At 43.5% G+C, this 22,385-nt stretch overlaps 1 protein-coding gene across 1 annotated transcript in view; it reads left to right on the forward strand.

Moving 5' to 3' along the window:
- Prex2 (phosphatidylinositol-3,4,5-trisphosphate dependent Rac exchange factor 2) overlaps positions 1 to 22,385 on the forward strand; it is a 234,051-nt gene that overhangs the window by 119,561 nt on the left and 92,105 nt on the right. Inside the window, exons 15-23 of the mRNA XM_048358365.1 lie at positions 2,467 to 2,539; positions 4,738 to 4,880; positions 5,048 to 5,140; positions 6,342 to 6,490; positions 9,149 to 9,234; positions 10,887 to 11,023; positions 14,004 to 14,121; positions 15,286 to 15,470; positions 18,413 to 18,574. Coding sequence (XP_048214322.1) covers positions 2,467 to 2,539; positions 4,738 to 4,880; positions 5,048 to 5,140; positions 6,342 to 6,490; positions 9,149 to 9,234; positions 10,887 to 11,023; positions 14,004 to 14,121; positions 15,286 to 15,470; positions 18,413 to 18,574 — 1,146 coding nt within the window. The remainder of the gene's footprint in view (positions 1 to 2,466; positions 2,540 to 4,737; positions 4,881 to 5,047; positions 5,141 to 6,341; positions 6,491 to 9,148; positions 9,235 to 10,886; positions 11,024 to 14,003; positions 14,122 to 15,285; positions 15,471 to 18,412; positions 18,575 to 22,385) is intronic.

Genomic DNA, 22,385 nt, shown 5'->3' on the forward strand with positions numbered 1-22,385 from the left:
CCCTGACACGGAGTCTCGAGCCCCTGGATCGGAAAGCTTGGTGGCTGGCAGGGTCGCGGCCGTCCCGGCAGAGGCAGAACTCTTCACAGAAGGGCTCTTCACAGAGAGACAGGACGAGTTTACACGTGGGGAGGGTGACAAGGCATGGCGAGGACAAGTCAGCGTGGGAGGGAGGGAGGGAGGCCCAACTACCTGGAGCGAGAAGCTTGGGGAAGTGAAGGCAAGAGGGAGAATAAAACCAGGGCATGGCTTTGATGGAGTCTTTTTAAGGAATTCTATTATCTGAGCTCTCTACGGAGGAGACGGCCACGCTTCAGTTACCTAATCAGTAACCCCTGGCTTAGCATGAACTATGTTTACCTGTGTGTTTCTGGGCACATTCTAGCTACCACAAATGAGGGGAGACCGTGCAATCTATGTTGAATAAGTACCAGGAAATGAGTGCTTGCAAGAGGGGGAGGATGGGGCCAAGGGGGGGTAGGGGGTGGGAGACAGGAGATAGAGAATGCAGGCAAGAGTTCATTGTGTGTGTGTGTGTGTGTGTGTGTGTGTGTGTGTGTGTGTGTGTGTGAGACAGAATTGAGAAACAAACAGGAAGAGGCAGGTCAGAGAGAGAGGAACCCGTGGAAGTGGTGACACAGATCAGGACCCATTGTCTACATAGCTGCTTTGTGCAGTGCAAAAGCATCAACACATAACCTAAAGTGAAGATGAGCAAGGGAGGGGTGAGTCGGGAGAGACGCATGAGGATGCCGAAAAGGGTGACAGTGGTCAGGATGCACAGAGTCATCATCTGCTTTGGGGAATGGCAGTTCCTGGGTATAACTACTTAAAGATAATAGCAATATTTTAAAAAGAAACAGGACCCACAGGGTCCCGAATGTTCAACATGGAACGCGGATAGCTACGATTCTATGTTTTTTTTAAATCTCTTAGCTGTGCTGGTGACTCATGCCTATAATTCCAGCTGCTGTGGAAGCGGAGATCTGAAGAAGCCACCGCAGAGATGCTAATCTCCAGTTAACCAGCAAAAAGCAGGAAATAGAGGTGTGGCTCAGCCTTGAGTGGAGAAAGCTAGAAAAGAGCGTAAGGCTATGAGTTCAAGCCTCATTACTGGTGTGCACGTGTGCGTGCACACGCACACATCCCACGCGCACACGCACACGTAAACACACGAATTGAATTCAACAGCAGTTGACCTCAGTTTTAGAGAAAGTCTAAAAGTGATGGCAATTTAGGTGAAAATGACGATAGAAGATGAATAGGAGCAAGAAAGACTAGATTTGATAGCGTGCCTACATGCTAAAAAAGTAGAACTGGGAAAGAAATTATTGTGTGAGGAAAAGCTTCTTCCCCAATGAGCTACATAATCGTGAGGTGTGAGCACACACAGAGGCCTACGTATTCATGTCGACTCAGGATTCCAGTGTCATATCAACAGTGGGTGGCCGTTTTCTAGATGAAAACTGCGAGTTGGCTTTGGGCTATTATGTTGTTGGGTTGTGTCCTGTGCTGATTATTTTCTTGGCAAGGTTGTGCAAGAGAAGTTTGCATTTGCCGGCTTAGTGAATAGTTTTCTCTTACAGTCTTGCAAGTCCCCGACTAGAGAGCCTTTTCCCTGCCAGGGCCATTTTGATATTAGAACATCACTTTCAGGCCACACGAAATCACGCAGGAAGTCGGGCCAGGGCAGCCGGTGAGCGCTGACAGGAAGCACGTGTTTCTGGCCCATCCGTACAGAATGACTTCATGGGCCTTCGGCGGCCACCTGTGGGCCGGATGTTCCCCACCGCTGGGTTGCCTAAGGGGCCCTTCAGGGGCAGACATATTTGCGGGGAGGGAGGACTGAATCCTGAGCTCATGTACAATGGCTTTTCCTTGTCATTTCATAGGCTGTTTCTCTAACGCATACTTGGGAGATCGCCTTTAAGAAGGGAGAATGACAGTTTATGGAAAGGGATAATTCATAAGAGCAGCGAACATTTTCTACTTATATCATTTTCATATTTAAATAACCTTTTCTTCCTCCGGAAATATTAACTCTTTTTGGCTGAGATCTGAGGATCACAGTTCAAAGCCAGGCTGGGCAGGAAAGTCCCTGAGATTCTTTTTGTTTTTAATTGTCAACGTAATGTACAGAGGGGTTGCAGTTACATACGTAAGGCAGTGAGTACGTTTCTTCTCAAAGCTGTTACCTCCTCCTTCGTTCTCCGCCCCCCCTCCCCCCCCCCCCCATCCATGAGATTCTTATGTCTCGTGGATCACCACGAAGCCAGAAGTGGAGCTGTGGTCCAAGGGCGGCGGGGCAGCCTTGAGCAGATGCACCTGCCTTCGGAAAGCCCCGGATGGCGCCCTGCGTGCACGCTGCATCTGAATGCCGTGTGGACTACGGATTATGGGATTTACTAAGACCCCGCCAAGCCTTTGGTCGCCTCGTAACACGCTCGGTGCTTCTTCGCTCCACAGGGGGACTGCCGCAGCAGAGAAGAGGCGATGATCTTCGGCGTCGCGCTCTGTGACAATGGATTCATGCACCACGGTGAGGAGAGGTTCGCAGATGGAGCTCAGTGTTGGGGTTCTTGTCTCAGGGTTCCGGCGAGGTCCATGGGGACCTGCAAGGCCACCTGAGTCTGGCTCCGGGTTCAGGTTGACTTGCCCCACGGGGTACAATCCATCTTACCACTGGGGCGGTGGCCGTCAGATGCCGTCCTTACCAGCCGCCAGGACGCCGCTCCCCTCCCTCCAGACTTTCCTGCTGTCCCCGGAGCCGTGGGTTGGCCGAGGGGTTTGGTTCCGCTTTCACAAAGCTCAAACACCTCTTCACACTGATCTCAAGTGACAGACTCCTGGCTTATTTTTGAGTCACAATGTACAACTCACTGAGAGAAAATGTGCTTACGTATTTGTTGTTCTTTTCAGGAAAATATTTTCAATATTACCGTAGAGAATTAAAGTATAGATCTCTGGGGAAATGTTCCTTTTTATTATTAGGAATTGAGTGTCTTTCTTGCTTAGCAACTTCCATTTTACTTCTCCAGATCATAGCATCTCATAGAGCCCATAAACTTAAACATCATATTTTCAGTTACCAGTAAACATATTTGATAGCACTCATATCTTTACCCTAAAGTAACAGCAACAATAGCAACAATAATTTGATCAACATATATAAAGTATTGAACCTAAGCTTTATAGAATATTGAGTTACAACACAAGTTGTCTCTATAAAAAGTCCATCACTAAAGCACAAGTTTGACTCATTCCTGTCTTTCCCCAATCCCTTTTTTTTTTTTTTTATGGGATTTTGGTGGAGGAAAACAGCTATAGCAGAAACACCCTGTAAATTCTGGGAAACTTGCTTAGATCATTCAGGCCAGGCTTGACCCAGTCAGAAATAAATTCTCCTTTCTGTAGTCCTCTGTAGCTTGTGCTGCCATTTACTTTTTGGTTGATGGATTCATTTAATTCATGTTGCAGCTACTCCTCTATCCATTATATATTCCATCCACCTGGTCAATAATTATTTGTCGGCACTCTGAACAAAAATAATGAAATAAAAGGTTCTTTTGGAATTGCTTGCAATATGCCAAGTTATTTGCATACATTACCTCATCCTAGTCTAATGTCACATTAGGAAGATTTTAATTGCCTTCGTTTTGAACATGAGAAAATTGAAGTTCAGAGTGTTCAAGAAACTTTCATACGGTCATACTCAGAACCAGTCCCAAACTTGGACTGACTCTTCACAAAGCCTAACTCTCTTAATACGTTCCTTTCAGCTCCTGCATCTAAGAGTAAGCTTTCCAGGTGCTAAAGGCAGATGAATTCGAAATGCATTTCTTCTTTCAAAGCCTTTTTGATAGCTGTCACATTCTGATTCAATGCAAACTCTTCCTCTCAGTGTTTAGCCTTAGTTGAAACAAAGTCTGCCCAAAGATAAACTTTATGTTGTGAGTAGAATCTAGGCATCTTCGGATCTTGGGAGGACATAAAGGTAAGGGGGAGAGAGCTGCCTTTGTAGAAATAGGGTTCTTGGAAGCTAGGGAGTGGGGGCTTCAGTGGTAGTGCACCAGCCTTGAGTGAAGAAACTAAAGGACAGAGCCCAGACCCTGAGTTCAAGCCCCTCAGTTCCTTCACAAAAAAAAGGAAGGAAGGAAGGTGGGGGGGGGGGAGAAAAGAAAAGGGTTTGTTTGAGAAAATTGTTTTAAAACAGCAAATAATTAGAAGTTCATGGAAACTAAAATCACATTTCATCTGGAAGACATTTCTGGTGTGAAGTTTTGAAACAAAAGTATCCCTGATGGGAATTGCCACACATAGAAAGATGAACCTCAGACCATTTGCATTTTCCCATATTGGCCCAGGGATATTAAAAATTGGACTGAAATGCTTACTGAAAGTTGAAGTTTCTACATTTAGATTGTATGCACTTTGGGATTCTTAGATCCTTTTACTTAAATCTGGATTTGAATCGAGATAATGATAGAGTTGATTTGAATAGAAAGAACTGATACTAGAAAAACCCTCCTGTAATTGAAGCCCTTTAGGAAACAGTCAGCTGGAAGGAAGTATGGGCTTGAGATTATGTCAACAGAAAAAAAATCACAGATTTTTAAAACTGTGAATTGTCTGGGAGTATGAAACTTAGTTTGTAGGCAGATAGATGCTTTCTGAATGTCTTACTGGTATGTGCTTCTTTGAATGAAGTGAAATAATATTGATTCTCTATTTCTGTAGTCCTTGAAAAAAGTGAGTTCAAAGATGAGCCCCTGCTTTTCCGTTTTTTTGCGGATGAGGAAATGGAAGGATCAAATATGAAACATCGACTTATGAAACACGATCTAAAAGTTGTGGAAAATGTTATAGCTAAATCACTGTTGGTAGGTAGATGAATACATTACAAAACATTTTTTTTTAGGTTGGTTATCTATTAGCAGGGAACTGTGTTAATAACGTGTCTCATAGTAATACCTGTTACATCATCCAACTTTGTTTGTAACTTTCCTCATAGTCGCTTAATCCACAACGTTAACATTTTACATTTCAGATTAAATCTGATGAAGGCAGCTATGGATTTGGGCTAGAAGACAAAAATAAAGTTCCCATCATCAAGTTGGTAGAAAAGGGATCGATCGCTGAGGTAATGCAAGTCAGTGTTTTCATTCAGCTTTGTTGCTTTGATATACAAGTATGACCATTCTAAAGTGAATTGAAATTACTGATTGTATGTTGACAGAAGTAGGCTTTCTCTGGGATCGGTGGCTCTGGGAGGCTCCGGGACTCCGCCTGGGCGCCCAGAGCGGGGTCCCTGCGGGTCCTGCAGCTCGGAACTGTCCTTGGCCGCTTCTGTGTACCTGCGGTCGCCCCGTGGGGACCGACTGCCTAGCGCCTAATGCAGCGGTGACAGCTCTGCTATGTCTGTCACACGCTGCGTTGGTTCACGCGAGGAGTGTATGGAAATACATCGAAGATGTGTTTTCCCGCCATGTCTTGTCTTTTCTATGGACCTAAATCCCATCGGTGAAGGACATGCCTTGGGTTTTTTTTCCCCCTCATTGGATTATGACTGACATTCTTTTACTTGACCGCGTTTTTACACAGAGGAATCTCCTAATAAGCATGGATTCCTTTATTCAGAAATAGTTAGTTAGCAGGTGATACGGGTAGTATTCTAGGTTCTGCGACTACAGTAATAAGCAAAACAGAATTTTCTGCCTTCTTTCCAGTTTTATGTCCCAAATGTCTGGTTGAAAGATGGTTACCTTGCTGCTTGACTTATAAAATATGTAATGCTCATGGACATAGCCCAATACTCAGATCCCTAATAACAACTGTGTGTAATAACAACATGAAACTTTTAACTGTGAGTGTATTTATAGTCTGTGGTAACTTGTCACCACCTGCTAATGGTCTTTTTTTAATAAACCACACATGCATATAAAGCAAAACTTGATGTATAGGACACACTAACTCCACGCCAAGCAACTCGGGTTGAGTCTCTTACACTATTAGTGAATCTGGAGAACAAGTTGACTGTATTTGCTAATTTCCTATGAGAAGACATTTCAGGCTTTTTTAAGAGCACACGTTAGAGCATAGCTTCATGAGACCACACTTCTGATAAAAATAGCCTCTCCCTGGTGTCCGTCGTTTAGCTGGCAAACGAGCCTGGAGGTAGGGCTGATTAGAAGAGTATCTCAGACAGGAAGTTGGTAGCTTATGCTGGTAATCCCAGCTATTGGGGAGGCTGAGACCCAGAGGACCCCAGTTCAAAACCAGCCTTGTAAAACCCGAAAGCCTTTACTAGTTTATTGGAATTATCTTTTCCCTTTCTTTCTTAGATGGCCGGCATGGAAGTTGGGAAGAAGATTTTCACTATTAATGGTGACCTTGTTTTCATGAGACCTTTCCATGAAGTGGACTGTTTCCTGAAGTCATGCTTAAACAGCAGAAAGCCTCTAAGAGTTCTTGTGAGCACAAAGCCAAGGGAGTAAGTTGCTATGATGTTTGTGGAATTACAAGAACGAGACAGGGACGGAGGGGGTGGAAGTATAGCAGAATAAATGTTGAAAGTCATCCTCACAGCTTAGAGAGCACTTAACTATCGCTTCCACCACTAAGACTCTAAGCCATGGGAAGAATTCCATTTCTTTGGGTGGTAAGTGCTTGATGCTTGATGGGCAAAGTCATTGGAATAACACTTTCCTTTGGTTGCCAACATTTTCTTGCTCCGGATGAGGTTAACTTCGACTGAGAAAACCAGGGAAAGACTTGAGCATAAAGAACTGCATGTTGTGCTATGGTATTTCTCATGCTACGAGGTAATTAGATACCATTTACAATTCAGGTCATAAACCGTAAGATCAAGCCTGAAAATACGCTATGCTTATATGTCCTTAATTATATGACTGTTCTTGTAAAAACATTCTTAATCTAATCTGTTTCTTGATCTAGCTGCTTGTGACGCGAGAACATGCTCATCTTCATTATAGACAATTTAGATCATACAACATTTTCAAAAGGAAGATATTTTTTTCCTGTAACCGTATTACCCATTAATGGCCCTCGTGTATTAGTTGGGTTTTACAAGCACTACTGTAGTCTCGTGGATGCTTTTGCCTAGGCAGTCTTCTGATACTGCCGCTCACCCCATCTCAGCTTCCCACGTAGCAGGTACATCGTATACACTTAATTCTCCTTTTCCACCAGGAAAACATATGCTTTAAGGATCATTTTATTAGGGAGTTCTGACATTTCGCCCTATACTGATGCCACTGTATCATTTTTGTTAAGAAAAATCTTGAGGATTTCAGGAGGTCAACCACACATAGGAAAAGGAGAAGGAAACTGGAAAGAGAGAAGACCATTGAGAGGGCCCTGTGAGTCGCAAAAGCAACAGGAACTCACCATGCCTCCAAGTTCTAAGTTAGTTCAGCAAATTGGAACTCCCTTTCTTAATGTATAGAACTGCTCGTTTTTGAGCATTCTCACCAGGGTGTGTTTATTCTTTTTCTTTTCACCTATCTTGTATTTTCAGTGAAGTGAAAATCCACTGTGTAGCTTTGACAAGCACTTTGCGTTACTCGCAGGAAACGGATGTGGCCCTGTGTACCAGGAAGGATCTAATGAAGGAAAAAGAATGTATTAATTCTCTGACCTCTGCCCTACATAAGAACAGATTACTTCTAGTGTGTATTTTTGAGTTTGTAATCGGCGAGTACTTGCCTAGCCCCAGGCCTGGTCTTGCTCAATCTTTTTTTGTTCCCCTTCCCTTCCCTAGTTTTGATAAACGTATATAACATTCCCAGGGTACCCCAGTAAGTTACAGTGACATCAGGAGTAAAACCATAGGGAAGAAAAACAAGAGAAAGAGGCCTGGCTTCATACAGTATGTTGAAAATAACAGCAACAGTGATAAACCACTTATTTCCATAACTTGGGGTTCATTTTGCTTAGCATCATCTTATGTGTTCGTATGGACATTGTCCAATCTCTTCCAACAGCCGTTCCAACTTCAGATTGGCCAATTTACCCTTGAAGAATTGCTGACATTTAATTCATTTTGTTGTTCTTTCAAGTGCAATTTATTATAATCATTTTTATTGTTAAAATGAGATGTGTGTCTGTGCGCCGGCCAGTAGCCGGGGCTTGAACTCAGGGCCCAGCTTGTCCTTTTTGCTCAAGGCTGGAGTTCTACAGCCGGAGCCACAGCTCCGTCTCTGGGATTTGGGTGTTAACTGGAAATAAGAGTCTCATAGAAGGCCTTCCTGCCTGGTCTGGCTTGGACCCACAATCATCAGCTGTCACCCTCCTGAGTAGCTGGGTGCAGGCTGCAGGGGCGGCGCCCAGCTGTGCGGTGACATCCTTTCGGATGTTCCCCGCTGCTCTCTGATTGCTCGTGTACTTCTGGGGGCGCTCTCGTTTCCTTTCTCTCTCTTAAAGCACAGCTTTCGGTGGTTGTACAGAGGAGTCGCCATTCAGTGCGCCACCCAGATCTCAGCATACTGCAAAACACATTCCAACAACATTGCCCTTCTTTGTATTCACTTAGTTATTCTTGGTGCCCCAGGACACCAACATTTGGTGTTCAAGGCTTATGCTCTGCCACTTGAGCCACAGCTCCATTTCCAGGTTTTTGGGGGTTTTTTTTGGGGGGGGGGCAGTCACTAATCAGAAAATGAGTTTCATGGATTTTCCTACCCGGCTGGTTTCAAAGCATCTTCTGTGCCCAGCCTCCTGAGTGGCTAGGATTACAGGCGCGGCCCGGGAGGCCCGGCTGCATGGCATCGGTTGCCCTGTGTGTGCTCCATGAGGCTTTCTGTATCCGTGAACCCAAGGATGAAGTTACAGAATGAGAATTCAAAGCCAGGCTTGCCTATTCCTTCTCCCTCCCAAAGCCTGTTCCTTTTCCAGAATATACTGTGGTTCAACCGGGTTTAATTTTAAAACATTCATTGATGCCTTTCAGTTGCTCTTGGGAACGTAAAGACCATGTTTGTTTTCAAGGGCTTCTAACCCAGTGCCTTTCACACAGTAAGATCTTTATCGTATGTTGATTAAAAGAATGACCCAAAGTGTAGAAGACTGGCCTTTCAATCAACTGAAGCAGGTACAGTTCATCTTGCCTTATTTTCGGATTGATTTTTAGGACAGTGAAAATTCCAGATTCAGCCGATGGGCTTGGATTCCAGATTCGAGGGTTTGGCCCTTCTGTTGTGCATGCGGTAGGGAGAGGTAAGAAGTTCATTGCGTGCTAAACAGCTCCGCACCAGGCTTCGGTTATTCCTTGTACAACATGAGTATGCTTAAAATATGTCTGACCATGTAGGTATAGATTTTCTCCTTATTCCTCTTCTTTCACTCTGCTGATTTAATGACATTCTGGTAAGATTTTTCTTTAAAAAAAAAAACAACTTTAAAATTCCAATGCATTAATTTTTTTCTAATGCATTTATTGGTGCTAAAAATTTAACTTAAAATGGCACTTCAAAAATGTAAAGGTGTATCTTCAGGCTTCCAAGTGCTCTGTGGGCTTTATAACTTGTTGTGATATAGTTTCTTCAAGAAGAGTTCTCAGGAGTACTTGGATAAATCTCACCATATAATTCATTTTAAATTAAATAATTTTAGTGACTTAAAAGCCTGTTTGTATTCTCCTTGGAAGGCAGATTGGTTATTGACATCTCTGGTGATGTGTATTTTCTTCTGTGCGTACAGTAGTAATAACTGGAGAGTGTACTAAGATCCCACGTTGCCTGACCCGGTAAGCAGCTGGTCTTGGTGAAAGGCCTGATAGGACGCAGCGTGCAGGTGTCTTTGTTGTATCCTGCCATGCAATGGAAAAACATATTCTTTTTCTTCTTTTTTTCTTTTTCCAGTCCTAGGACTTGAACTCAGGGTCTGAGTGCTCTTGAGCCACCTCTCCACTTTTGACTTTCTGGGGGTCTCACTGACTTGCCTGCCTGGGCGGGCTTCAAACCACGATCCTCAGATCTCAGCTTCCTGAGTAGCTAGGATGACATGCAGGAACTGCCATGCCCCCTGACAAGTCATATTCTTCAATATAAACTTTCTGAAAGCTGTTTAATTATTCCTTTGTGTGAGAAAATGCTTATAATGTAACTCTTTTCAATGTATATGCTCAGTTTCTAACTATTGGTAGGGCTTACATATAATTATATATAATTTATATAATATGTATTTATAAAACATAATATTACATATGATATATTTATTAATGGTGCTCTATTAATGTTGATTGATTTAGAATATCCAGGATCAATGATTGGAATGTCGAGAAAAAGCTTAAGTTACTGGTCAGAATGTGCTGCTTCTGTATTTAGATCTGTATCTAGGCAAATACAGTGACTGGAAAGGTGATGTAGGATTCCTGTCCACGCTCCACAAATTCTCAAGACTCGAACTCTTATTTTCCTTTGAGTACCAGTCTAGTACATAGTTACTATATTTTTATTAACAAGTATATTTTAGAGAAATATTAAATTGTTGGCCTTAGAAGAACAAAGATGAATACTATTTCAGTATTTAAGGATTTTGTGAACAAAGAAAGAAAGCATGTGCTTTCGACTACATGAGAATACTTAGAAACTTCTTGACTAGGCATTTGAAAGGAAGAATAGTTGATTAGCATTATAAAGGTCACTGTGCTTCTTCCTGAAATTAATTCCTTCCAACGTGGTAAATAAGATTCTTTGAATCACAGTTTGAGGGTGAGTTAAAGATCAGAAAGTAGTAGAGGGCAATACCATCAGAACCAAGTCCATCAGGACCATAGGGGCCAGAAGGACCGTACGTGTTAACATTGTCCGGTGGAGATGGATCTTATTCCTGCCTTGCTGTCGCCATTTTCTCTCCCGGCTTTAAAGGCACTGTGGCTGCAGCAGCGGGCCTCCACCCCGGACAGTGCATTATCAAAGTCAACGGGATAAACGTCAGCAAAGAGACCCACGCCAGTGTAATCGCCCACGTGACAGCCTGCCGGAAGTACAGGCGACCCATGAAGGTAAGCCCAAGCTCGCCCGCCTCGGATGGGAAACTTGCGGGAAAGAGCCGCCTTTAGTGATGGGGATTCTGTGGTTTCCAGGTCTAAATTCAAATGTAAACCCCTTTATGCTATGTAACAATCTCATAATGACTTTTAGCTGCATAATTAATTAGAATTGACTAAGTGGCTGCATCTCATTATTATAGTATTACTATAAAAATTACGCTAGAGTATCTCCCTCCCTCCCTCCCTCCCTCCCTCCCTCCCTCCCTCCCTCCCTCCCTTCCCTCCAAATCTCCTTTCTTGGGGCTTGAACTCAGAGCCTGGAGACAGTCCTAGAGCCTCTTTGTGCTCAATGCTGGTGCTCTACCACTTGAGCCACAGCTCCACTTCTGGTTTTTGAGTAGTTTATTGGAGATAAGAGTCTCTCACGTGGTCTTTTCTGCCTGGGCTGGCTTCGAACTGTCATCCTCAGCTCTCAGCCTCCTGAGTATCTAGGATTACAAGCATGAGCCACCAGCAATGGGCTTAGGGTAATGTCCTCCCTTTAAGCTACATTGGCAGCCCTGCACTCCACTTTTGCTAAGCTGATCACAGTTTGGGCTGTTTACTTGTGATTGCTTTGTGATGCCGTGACCGTTTTATGTCTGTCCATACCCATGAATTATAAATGTACTGTTCATTACTCACCTATTGTGGAAGAGTAACACGTGTGGGGTTTTATGGATTGGTGGTTAACTCTTGGATACATTCATTCAAGTAACTGGATTTAGCCTTAAGAAATACAGTATGGTCTTGATGTTATTTAAATTTTTCATCGCTGTCCTTGGATCCACCTGTGCTTCAGAAAGATAAAATTGTCATCGTGGTTTATGAGGAAAGTTTGTTGTTGTTTTTTTAATCTTATGATGAGAAAGTGAATATTGGCCTACGGGAGAAAATTCAGTGTTATCAGAAAGCGTTTAGAAGTGAAATGTGTGTTTTTCCTGTTACATTCTGAATGTGAGAGGAATGCCTTCTGTTCCACCTGGGCGGATGAACGTCTGCCTTGTCACTAGCCAGGCCTGGTGACCCTCAGAGGCACTGGCCCCTCATGAAAGAAAGCTGTGGGCAGCTCAGGGACAAAGCGCTGGCCTAGCAAGTGCAATATCCTGGGTTCAATACCCGGTACCAAAAAAGAAAAAGAAAGGAAAGCTGAGGAACTTTGTTAACGCTTAAGATCAGAACAAGCACAGAAACTGGAATTTACACTGGGACTCAAAGCCTGCCCTGGTTGATAGTAGCTCCGTGAGTATTTGTTTGTCAATAAGACTGAATGCACTTTTCAAGTTTTCTGAGATTGTCTAAACCTTCCTGCTTCTATCAGAATGTTGATCACTGCGTGAATTGATTTTAGTTTTATTCCATTCCCCTTCCCCTCCTGCAATTTTGGAGAAGTGTTCATCCATGAAAATGACTCAGAGAAGCAAGAAATGGATAGAAACGTTCCCTGAGTAACATGCTTGCTTGGGTATCCCATCCTCACAAAATGGACCCCAAAATTGAGTAGCTTAAGACAATAGTGTTGGCGTTGATCTCTGGGTCTGACTGGGTGGTTATGGCGGCGAGGCTGCTCTTGGGGCTTCCCTCCCTGGGACCTCACCTGCTCCTTGGGCCTCTTCTTCCTGGTCTGCCCCTCCCCGTGGCTGGCTCTCCTTCAGAGCTGCTAAGGCTTCTTTGTCTAGTCTATGGCAGGATCATACTTTCTGTCATGATGTTTGGATTTCAAGAGAGAATAATTCCAGAAACAAGCCTTCTACTGGGGTAGGCACTTGTAGCATCCCGTTGGACAAATAAAATCACAGGTCCAAGCCCAGAGTCAGTGTAAGAAGGGACTGCTACACACCATATGGTTTCTGGGGGTGAGGAGCATTGGCAGCTGCTACAGGTGACAAGTTAACTAACACTGTGTGTTTGTGTTTCTAAGGGTTAAACCCAGGACCTCATACTTGTTAAACATGGTCCCTAAGCAGTCTAGATTCTGGGTTTCACTCCATCCTCAGATCCTAAACTGTCACGTTAGTGATTTCTAAGAGTGTAATTACACGGTTGCAAAGCTGGTGCAACAGAAGGATGAATGCTATGTGTTGCATCATACTTCAGCAATGCAGTTCCATCTGATTTATCATCTTATGAAGAAAAAGTATGCAGCACTTATTTGGTAGTCATTTCATCTCCCTCGCTTCTCCTGATAAAATTGAACTGTCCATTTAATTAAAATATAAGATGATTTATGACATAGGAGGATTCAAAGATAGTTACATGACTTGGATCCTCAGTTAGATGTTCTTCTAATTTGCTTATTAGTTTGGTTCAAAGCACCAGTAAATGCGAAACATATGTTAGTGTTGGCAGGGCCCTTAAAAAGTTTGTAGAGGGCTGGGGCTATGGCCTAGTGGCAAGAGTGCTTGCCTCGTATTCATGAGGTCCTAGGCTCGATTCCTCAGCACCACATATACAGAAAATGGCCAGAAGTGGCACTGTGGCTCACCTAGAGCAAGAAGAAGCCAGGGACAGTGCTCAGGCCCTGAGTTCAAGGCCCAGGACTGGCAAACAACAACAACAAAAAGTTTGTAGAATTGTAGATCATACACTCACCAAAAAAAATCCATTAACATTTGCTTATTTTAAGATGTAATTTAGAACTTATTTGAAAGTGTATTTGAGGCATTTAAATAAGACATTTTAGAAGTATATCCTATTTATTAAGTCATGGATCGCTGGAAGATCCATTTACATGAAACTTACCCTTGGAAACTCACTTAAGCTAGAATGCAAAAGCAAAGTTTGGTGGGTTGTGATTGACTTTCCAGTCTGTTGTTAATTTTCTTTCTCTTTTAAATTTAATATCTTTAAAGAACTGGAGGAGTAAACACACTGGCCCGCCCTTCTCCTAACGCAGGTTTCTCACGCGGACATACTGCAGGAGACACTAATCACTCAAAGGTTTCTTTTCCAGCAAGATGCCATCCAATGGGTTTATAACAGCATTGAGAGCGCTCAAGAGGATATCCACAAGTCCAGCTCCAGGACCCCAGGGGACGAGGCGGGGCATGCCTTTGACTGCAAGGTAGAAGGTGGGTGTCTCTTTCTCCTCATTTGCTCTGGGTCTGTGCCCACTTCCAAACACTGAGGATCGTGGGTAGATCCGCGGGCCACGATGATTTTAATGCCACTGATTCAAGTAGATGTCATTTCAGACACGTAAGTCGTAAGAACTAGTAAGCTAACGTGTAAGCCATATCCTTTTAAGATTTTTTTTTTAACGTGGAATTGTTTAATTTATTCTTCGAAATCGAAAATTTCACCAAGCAGGTGTGATGATCAGCATTCGTGTGGGAAGGAGAACAAATTGAGGCCTAGATAAGGGCAGGGCCTTGCTCAAGCTAGTCCAAAGGCGGAGGGAGGATTTGAATCCCAACCTGCCACGTTACAATCCCCATTTTGACAAAATCTGCTTTGTTTGCTCATTAAACTTTGAAAAACCCTGGTCTTGAGGATCCATGATTCCTGAAAGATGAACTTATATGTAAACACACAGAGGAGAGTGTGTGTATGTGTGTGTGTGTGTGTGTGTGTGTGTGATTGTGACACCGCCTGTGTGTTGAGAAAGGTCTCTTGAACTTTCCTCCCTTCGCTGGCCTCCAGCTTTGATCCTCAGCCTCCCAAGTATCTAAGATTACAGACAGGAGACACTGGCACCTGTTTTCAGGTATGCTTTTTTTTTTTTTTTTTTGGCCAGTCCTGGGCCTTGGACTCAGGGTCTGAGCACTGTCCCTGGCTTCTTCCCGCTCAAGGCTAGCACTCTGCCACTTGAGCCACAGCGCCGCTTCTGGCCGTTTTCTGTGTATGTGGTGCTGGGGAATCGAACCTAGGGCCTCGGGTATACCGAGGCAGGCACTCTTGCCACTAGGCTATATCCCCAGCCCATCAGGTATGCTTTTAATAATAAAAGAAAAAGAAGCGAGTACTACTACAGTGTTGACGTTGGGTCACAGGCCACAGTGGATATACAGATGAGGGCGACTGCATTGAGATGGGGAATCTGGAGCTCCTATTCTCCCAGTAGCAGCAAAGGCTTTGATTTTCCAACGTGATAACAGAGCCGTGGCTTCGTTGAGTCCGTCTGGCTTAGCTGCCCTTGAAGGAACTCAACAAACTATGCCGGGGCCCGACAGTGTTTGAAGAGCCGTTTGGCCCCGTCGTGAGCTTGCTGACCGGATGGGCGGTCTTGATTTCAGAGGTGATGGACAAGTTCAATACCATGGCCATCATCGACGGGAAGCAAGAGCACGTGAGCCTGACGGTGGACAACGTGCACCTGGAGTATGGGGTTGTGTACGAGTACGACAGCACCGCCGGCATCAAGTGCAACGTGGTGGAGAAGATGGTCGAGCCCAAGGGCTTCTTCAGCCTGACCGCCAAGGTACGCGGGCGGCGGCAGAGAGCCGCAGGGTGGTTCCCAAGACGCGGCAACACGTCTCCTTCCCCGGCTCACCTTCGCACGTGTGTGTGTGTGTGTGTGTGTGCGTGCGTGTGTGCGTGTCCAGCCCTTGTTTCCATTATGTGTGCACCGTCTTCCTTTCATGACTGTTCCGGACACTGTGTTCGTTATGTGAGACAGAAATGGGCCTCTGGCCTAAGCAGGGATTTTGATACAACAAAGACTTGTAAACATTTGCTTTATTGTTGCTGTTAGAGGCGCCGTGCAATGGGGTCAGCACTGCACACGGTGTCCCCCGCTCCCTCCGTCTCTCCCATCCCCTCCCTCCCACCCCCTCCCTCCCTCCCCCCCTCCCGCCCCTTCCCCCCCTCCCTCCCCCCTCCGCCCATGCGTGGTGTGTAGTTCACGTCCCTCACCGGTGCAGTGGATGCGCTCCGTGGCTTACGCCCTTTCCCCGGCTTTCCTCTGATTCTGTGCCTTCACTGCACACTCCTGCGCGTACACTGTTGTGCACAGGGTTAGGAACAGAGTCGTCCAAAACGGAGGAGAAATGAAGACGAAAGCCTTTTGTTTCCACGTCTTGGGAGTTTGCTCCAGAATGTGTGTTACTTTGTGTGCAGATGAAGCGGTGCTTGGGTGTGGCACCTGTGCGAATCTCTGCTAAGCGCATCCTCCCGCTCTCCCGGTATGTGGGTATCTAGAATTGTGTTGCACAGCATCCGTAAGTTTGTATCCGTTAACTCAAGATCATAGACGGTTTTCAGGTACATTTCATGACATTAGCGCTCTCGAATACTTGTTATTTTAAAATGTTTATATTGTTTTTAAATGTTTGCATTCAAATGTACATCGTCCTCTGACCAAGGTTTGAAGTCCTGAAAGACGTGATGGGAAATTTCCAATTTTACCAGTATCGAAAATTTCTAGAAGCTTAGAGCTTCGTGAGTTCATACATCTCTAGGCGTTTGAATAATTGTTGTTTGAGAATGATATCATAGAGTCTTTACGGGAGAGCGAGGTGTTTGGGGAGTTCATATCACAAGGGAAAAAATAATGTGATCGGAAAGCAAGTGGTGACTTTGCCTCCTTTGCGTGCCCTTCTAAGCTCTAAGTCAGTGCGACTTTCACCGTGTCCTTCAGATGTCTGCGCTTCCCTGTGTCATGTCGCTTTTCATGTCATCCTGTGAGAATTCAGACAGCACAAGTGAGAAGAAGGAGACGAAGCTTCTTTGCTCTTTCCTTGCTCATTTTAATTTCTATTTCAAATATTTACTTGGGATCGTTACCACTTAGAATATGGACTAAAAATAAGTAGGAGAAAACAATACAGCATTCTGATGAGCAATTTTAATTCTGCGTTCTTCCTGCGGGCTAAGTAGCTGGAAAGGGGGTTACAATTCCCTAAGTCGGGTTAGAAGTACAATGTTTTGAGTATAAGCAAGCTATTTGCAAGTAATTATTTTATTTTTGTTTTATATTTTGAAAGTCAATTAAAACCATATTGTTCTGATGGTACTCTACCCAGATAGATAGATAGAAAAATAGGTAGGTAGATAAATAGATAGATATAAATTTTTTTCAACCTGAAATCCCTTCCCAGCTATGTTGTACGACTAATGAATTCCTAGTCGGTCTGGAACGATATCATTATAATCATTTTATATTAATTCCTGCTCTTTCAAATTTGTAAAATACCTCAGATAATTTTATATATTACTATGTAAGTTAGACACACTCATACCATTTTACACAGGAGGAAAGTTAAGAAACATACCCAGAAGTATACAACTAATGATAAATCCAGCTCTAATTTTTAGACTTAGTGAGGAGAGAAAAATCTCAGTTCACATTCAACATAGCAGTGAAGTTAAGATGAAATAAATATATCACTGATATACTGTCTGTCTTACAGAGTATGATAACCATATGTTCTCTGAATAATCATAAGTGTTACCTCTATCACATAAGTCACAATTCATTTGAAATCCTCTGTGATTCAAGCTGTTTAGGCACACACAGACACACAGATACACACAGACAGACACACACATCCTTACAGTTGATTAAATAGAAAAGAGAGCTGTTCATTGAAAACACTGTATGTATGATTTTTTTTTTTTTTTTTTTTTTGCTGGTCCTGGGGCTTGAACTCAGGGCCTGGGCACGGTCCCCGAGCCTCTCTGTGCTCCAGGCTAGCGCTCCACCACTTGAGCCACAGCGCCACTTCCGGCCTTTTCTGTGTACGTGGTGCTGAGGAATCGAACCAGGGCTTCACGCATGCTAGGCAAGCCTTCCACCGCTAAGCCACATTCCCAGCCCCTGTATGGTTTTCTTTGAAATGGGGTCTTATCTGATAGCCTGAGCTGGCCTAGGATGGCCCAGGCTGACCCTGACGTACGGATCCCCCTGCCTGGGTCTCCCCAGTGCCGGCCTGGCAGGCCTCCGCCTTGCGCCCCGCCACGTGGAGGAAGCTTTTCATCTTCTCACACGGCACCAATGTCAAGTTATGCTTTACTAAAATAACTCCTTCATTTATTCCTTCCTTCCTCAAGACATTTGTTCTTCCGACTGTCTGTGCTGGGCTCTCAATGGCCAGTGAGGATCCAGTTGCTTTTCCCGAGGTTTTCGTTCTGCCACGAACTCATGGGGGTCACAGACTAAAACACAGGACGTGTGCTCTTGGGCCAGACTGGTTTATCCAGCGTGGCGTCCGCTGGCCTTCCGCCCAGCAGAAGGGAAGCCTGGGATACCACGCGGACAAGTCTGGCTCCCTTAGAGACAGTGCCTCACCCTACAGGGCAGTCCTGGGAGACTGCTAAGGGAATAGCGATGCCGGAAAGTTACCCTGTGCCGCCGTCGGCTTATCAGGGGACTGCTTTTGAAGGTATTTTCTCTTGTTGTCCTGTCTGTGCTTATCACTGTAGATTCTTGAAGCCCTCGCTAAAAGTGATGATCATTTTGTACAAAACTGCACCAGCCTCAGTTCCCTAAATGAAGTGATTCCGGCTGACCTGCAGAGTACATTTGGTGCCGCGTGCAGTGGAAGAATTGAGCACGTATGCCGGAGAATATCCAATTATAAGAAGGTAACGTTGCATCCGTTTTATCTGTAATTATTAATGAAATTACCGAGTAACGAAATGAGGAAATGAAATCTTGATTCTTTTCACGTACTTGCTGTGGACCAATTTGTGGAAATAATTATAAAACGTATACAACTGTTGTAGTGAGTATTCTGTTGCTCTAACCAACTACTTGAGATCTGGACCTTTTTTCCCCCACATTGTGTGTTAGCATTGGTCAGTCGTAAGGGGTTTCGTTCTGTCCTGTCCATATAGACATGCAGTGTATCTCGATCAGACTCACTTTCTCTATCATTCTTTTTCTTTCCCCTTGGTTCTCCCCAAACTAATTGTAAGAAATGTTTCATTTCATTCATGTCCACAAAGCATTTCAACCACCTTCACCTTGCTTCACTCTCCATTCACCCTCCTCTCCCCTACTAGTAACCACACCCAAGACAGGACCTGTTTTACATTATCTTTTTCTTAAGCATATGCTAATAGTTCAAAGGGGTATTACATATTTCACAAATATATATATATGTATTATGTACTTTCTTTTTAACCATATAACTACAATCAAAGACAAGAAACATATGATCATCTAAGTTGATGTAGAAAAAGCTTTTCTTTTCTTTCCTTTTCTTTTTTTGCCAGTTCTGAGCCTTGGACTCGGGGCCTGAGCACTGTCCCTGGCTTCTCTTTGCTCAAGGCTAGCACTCTGTCACCTGAGCCACATCACCCCTTCTGGCCGTTTTCTATATACGCTGTGCTGGGGAATTGAACCCAGGGCTTCATGTATACGAGGCAAGCACTCTTGCCACTAGGCCATATCCCCAGCCCTAGAAAAAGCTTTTAACAAAATTCAACATCCTTTTCTGCTAAAATCTCTGAAGAAGCTAGTAATATAAGGAATGTAGTTCAACATAATAAAGATGGCATGGCACACTTACAGAGAAAACAACTGACATGCTTTCTTCAAAAGTCAGAAATAATGCAATGGTGTTCAGTCTCTCCACTGACCAGGTATAGGACAGGAAGAATTCAAGTTATCCCCATTTCCAAGAATATGATCCTATGCTTCAAAGACCCTAAAGATTTCACCTCAAAACTTCTAAATCTGTTTAACATCTCAAGCAACATAGCAAGATATAAAATCAAGATATAAAATTCAGTAGCTTTTCTGTATACCAACAATGAACAGGCTGAGAAGAAAACTAGGAGAGCTCCATTCACAATAGCCTAAAAAATACCCAGGAGTAAATTAATCTAAGGAGATGAAAAGCCTCTATAATGAAAACAGTAAAACATTGAAAAAAGAAATTGAAAACTATGCCATGAGACAAAGAATTCCACCCCCCCCCCCCACTCATGGATTGCCAGAACTAATATTATGAAAGTCATCTATAGATTCATTGTAATTCTCATAAAAATCCCAATGTTATCTTCTCAAATTAAAAAAAAAAATCATAAAATTCATGCGTCAGCACCAAAGACCCCAAACAGCCAAAGCAGTCTTGAAGAAAATAAGAACCACTGGCGATGAACTACATAGAAGAATGAAATCTGAGAGTTGATGTTCAAAGCCAGTCAGGACAGAAAAATCAGGCTTTTATTTCCAGGTAGTCAGCTTTTGCTATGGATGGGGACATGGCTCAAGAGGTAGAAGGTCTACCATGAGTTAAAATATCAAGATATTGGACTTCAAATAGTACTACAGAGTCATGGTAACCAAAGCCATATGATATTGGCACAAAGACCAGTGGAACAGAGTAAAATGCCCAGACATAAATCCATGGAGCTACCTACCATCATGTGGTTTTTGAGAAAGAAGCCAAAATGTACACTGGAGGAAAGAGAGTCTCACAAATGCTACTGGGAAAACTGTATGTCCAAATGCAGAAAATGGAAACAAAATCCCTATCTCTTGCCCTGTACTAATATCCATTCATAGTGGATCAAGGATCTAAACGGAAGAACTGAAACATGACTACAGGAAATAGTAGGGAAAACACTAGAACATTTGCCATAGCCAGTAACTTCCTGAAAAGAAACCAAGTAGCTCAGCAAATAAGAGCACAGATTGACAGATGGGATTGCATCAAACTAAAAATCAATCCTTCTTTCCTCTTCCTCCTTCCCTCCCTCCCTCTCCCTCTCTCTTTCTTCCTTTCTTTTCTTTCTTTCAATATTGGTATTGAAATTAGAGTCTTGGTGCTGTCCGTTACCTTTTCCTTTCAAAACTATACCTTTGGGATGGGGTGGTGGCAGTGGAAAATTGTAGCAGTGGAGCTGATTGGACACAGATGAAAGTCAACTATGAGATTGGAGGGAGGGACAGGGAGAGAATGAGGGAACAGAAGACACTGTACAAAAGGAAATGTACTCATTACCTGATTCATGTCATTGTAATCCCTCTGTAGACCACCTCTATAATAACAATAATGCAAAATAGTTAATTATTAAAGTATAAAATGGGGGAAGAAGACTAGCTCTGTACGACTTAAGCCACAACGTCACGTCTGGTTTTCTACTGGTCAGTGAGGAATGAGGATCTCAAAGACTTTCTTGCATAGGCTGTTTGAGTTGTGACCCTCAGATTTTAGCCACTTGAGTAGCTAGGAGTGAATCAGGAGTGCTTTGCTAAAATGTTTTGTTGTTGTTCTATTTTAATCTATTACCTAGTTTGGTCTTTGCAAACCTATATACTATGTTATTATCCCACATTTTCAAAATATGAATTTGTTTTATGTAACAGATATTTTAAATGTTATTTTTCATGCAAGTCAGTTGGATGGATCATAGATTCAGTTTCACAAGAGCATACTTGTTGCAGGATGGGAGCAGGAAGAGCAGGGAAATACAAAAGATAAGATAAGATGTGCCGCGAATGACTGAGTATCCTGAGCCATAGCTTGGCCCTTCTGAGAGTCAGGTAGCACACACACTTACGGTGCTCTACAGCCAGTCATGAAGCATTACATGACATAGGGTAGAATTTTATCTGAAGAGTGAAATAAAGGAACATTGCACGTTTTATTGATAAAGCATCTAAAGGTCAGAGTGGTCAGGTTGGGGTTGGAGGTGTGGCTCCGTTGGTAGAGCGCTAGCCAGTGAGTCAAAGTGGCAGGTGCTGGGTTTGAGTACTGATCTTGGACCTACAAAAAAGAGTAGTCACGTTATTTGCCCAATGGCATACAGCTGGCAACAGCAGCGGAATTTTAACCTTCCTTCTTTGTAGTCTAATACAACAAGTGTTTAACTACTTTTGGCATTGTGATAGCCAGCTGGACAGGATGACTCTAGTAGCAGTAGGATTTCGCAAAAGGGAAAAAGCACTGTTGGTTGTGCAGTCACCAAATGGTATCTTTTTCAGAGAAACTTTCACAGAGTGAAGGAAAGGAGAGAGGAATTCAGGTGAACAAGAGATATCTTTTTTTTTTTTTTTTTGTGGCCAGTCCTGTGGCTTGGACTCAGGGCCTGAGCACTGTCCCTGGCTTCTTCCCACTCAAGGCTAGCACTCTGCCACCTGAGCCACAGCGCCGCTTCTGGCCGTTTTCTGCATATGTGGTGCTGGGGAATCGAACCTAGGGCCTCGTGTATCCGAGGCAGGCACTCTTGCCACTAGGCTATATCCCCAGCCCACAAGAGATATCTTAAATTTAGGAAAATAGTAGAAATAAAATGGATCTTACTGATGATAAATTGGCGTAGTGCCTGGATTAGGAAGGAAGCTTTAAATTGGATGTAATTAAAAAAGAAAACCAATGACATAACATTTTCCTAGTGATACTTTGGAGCCACGTAGGGCACTAGTATAAAGTTCAGATGAGGA

This window comes from Perognathus longimembris, chromosome 12, assembly GCF_023159225.1.
Source record: "Perognathus longimembris pacificus isolate PPM17 chromosome 12, ASM2315922v1, whole genome shotgun sequence".
Classification (NCBI taxonomy): Eukaryota; Metazoa; Chordata; class Mammalia; order Rodentia; family Heteromyidae; genus Perognathus; species Perognathus longimembris.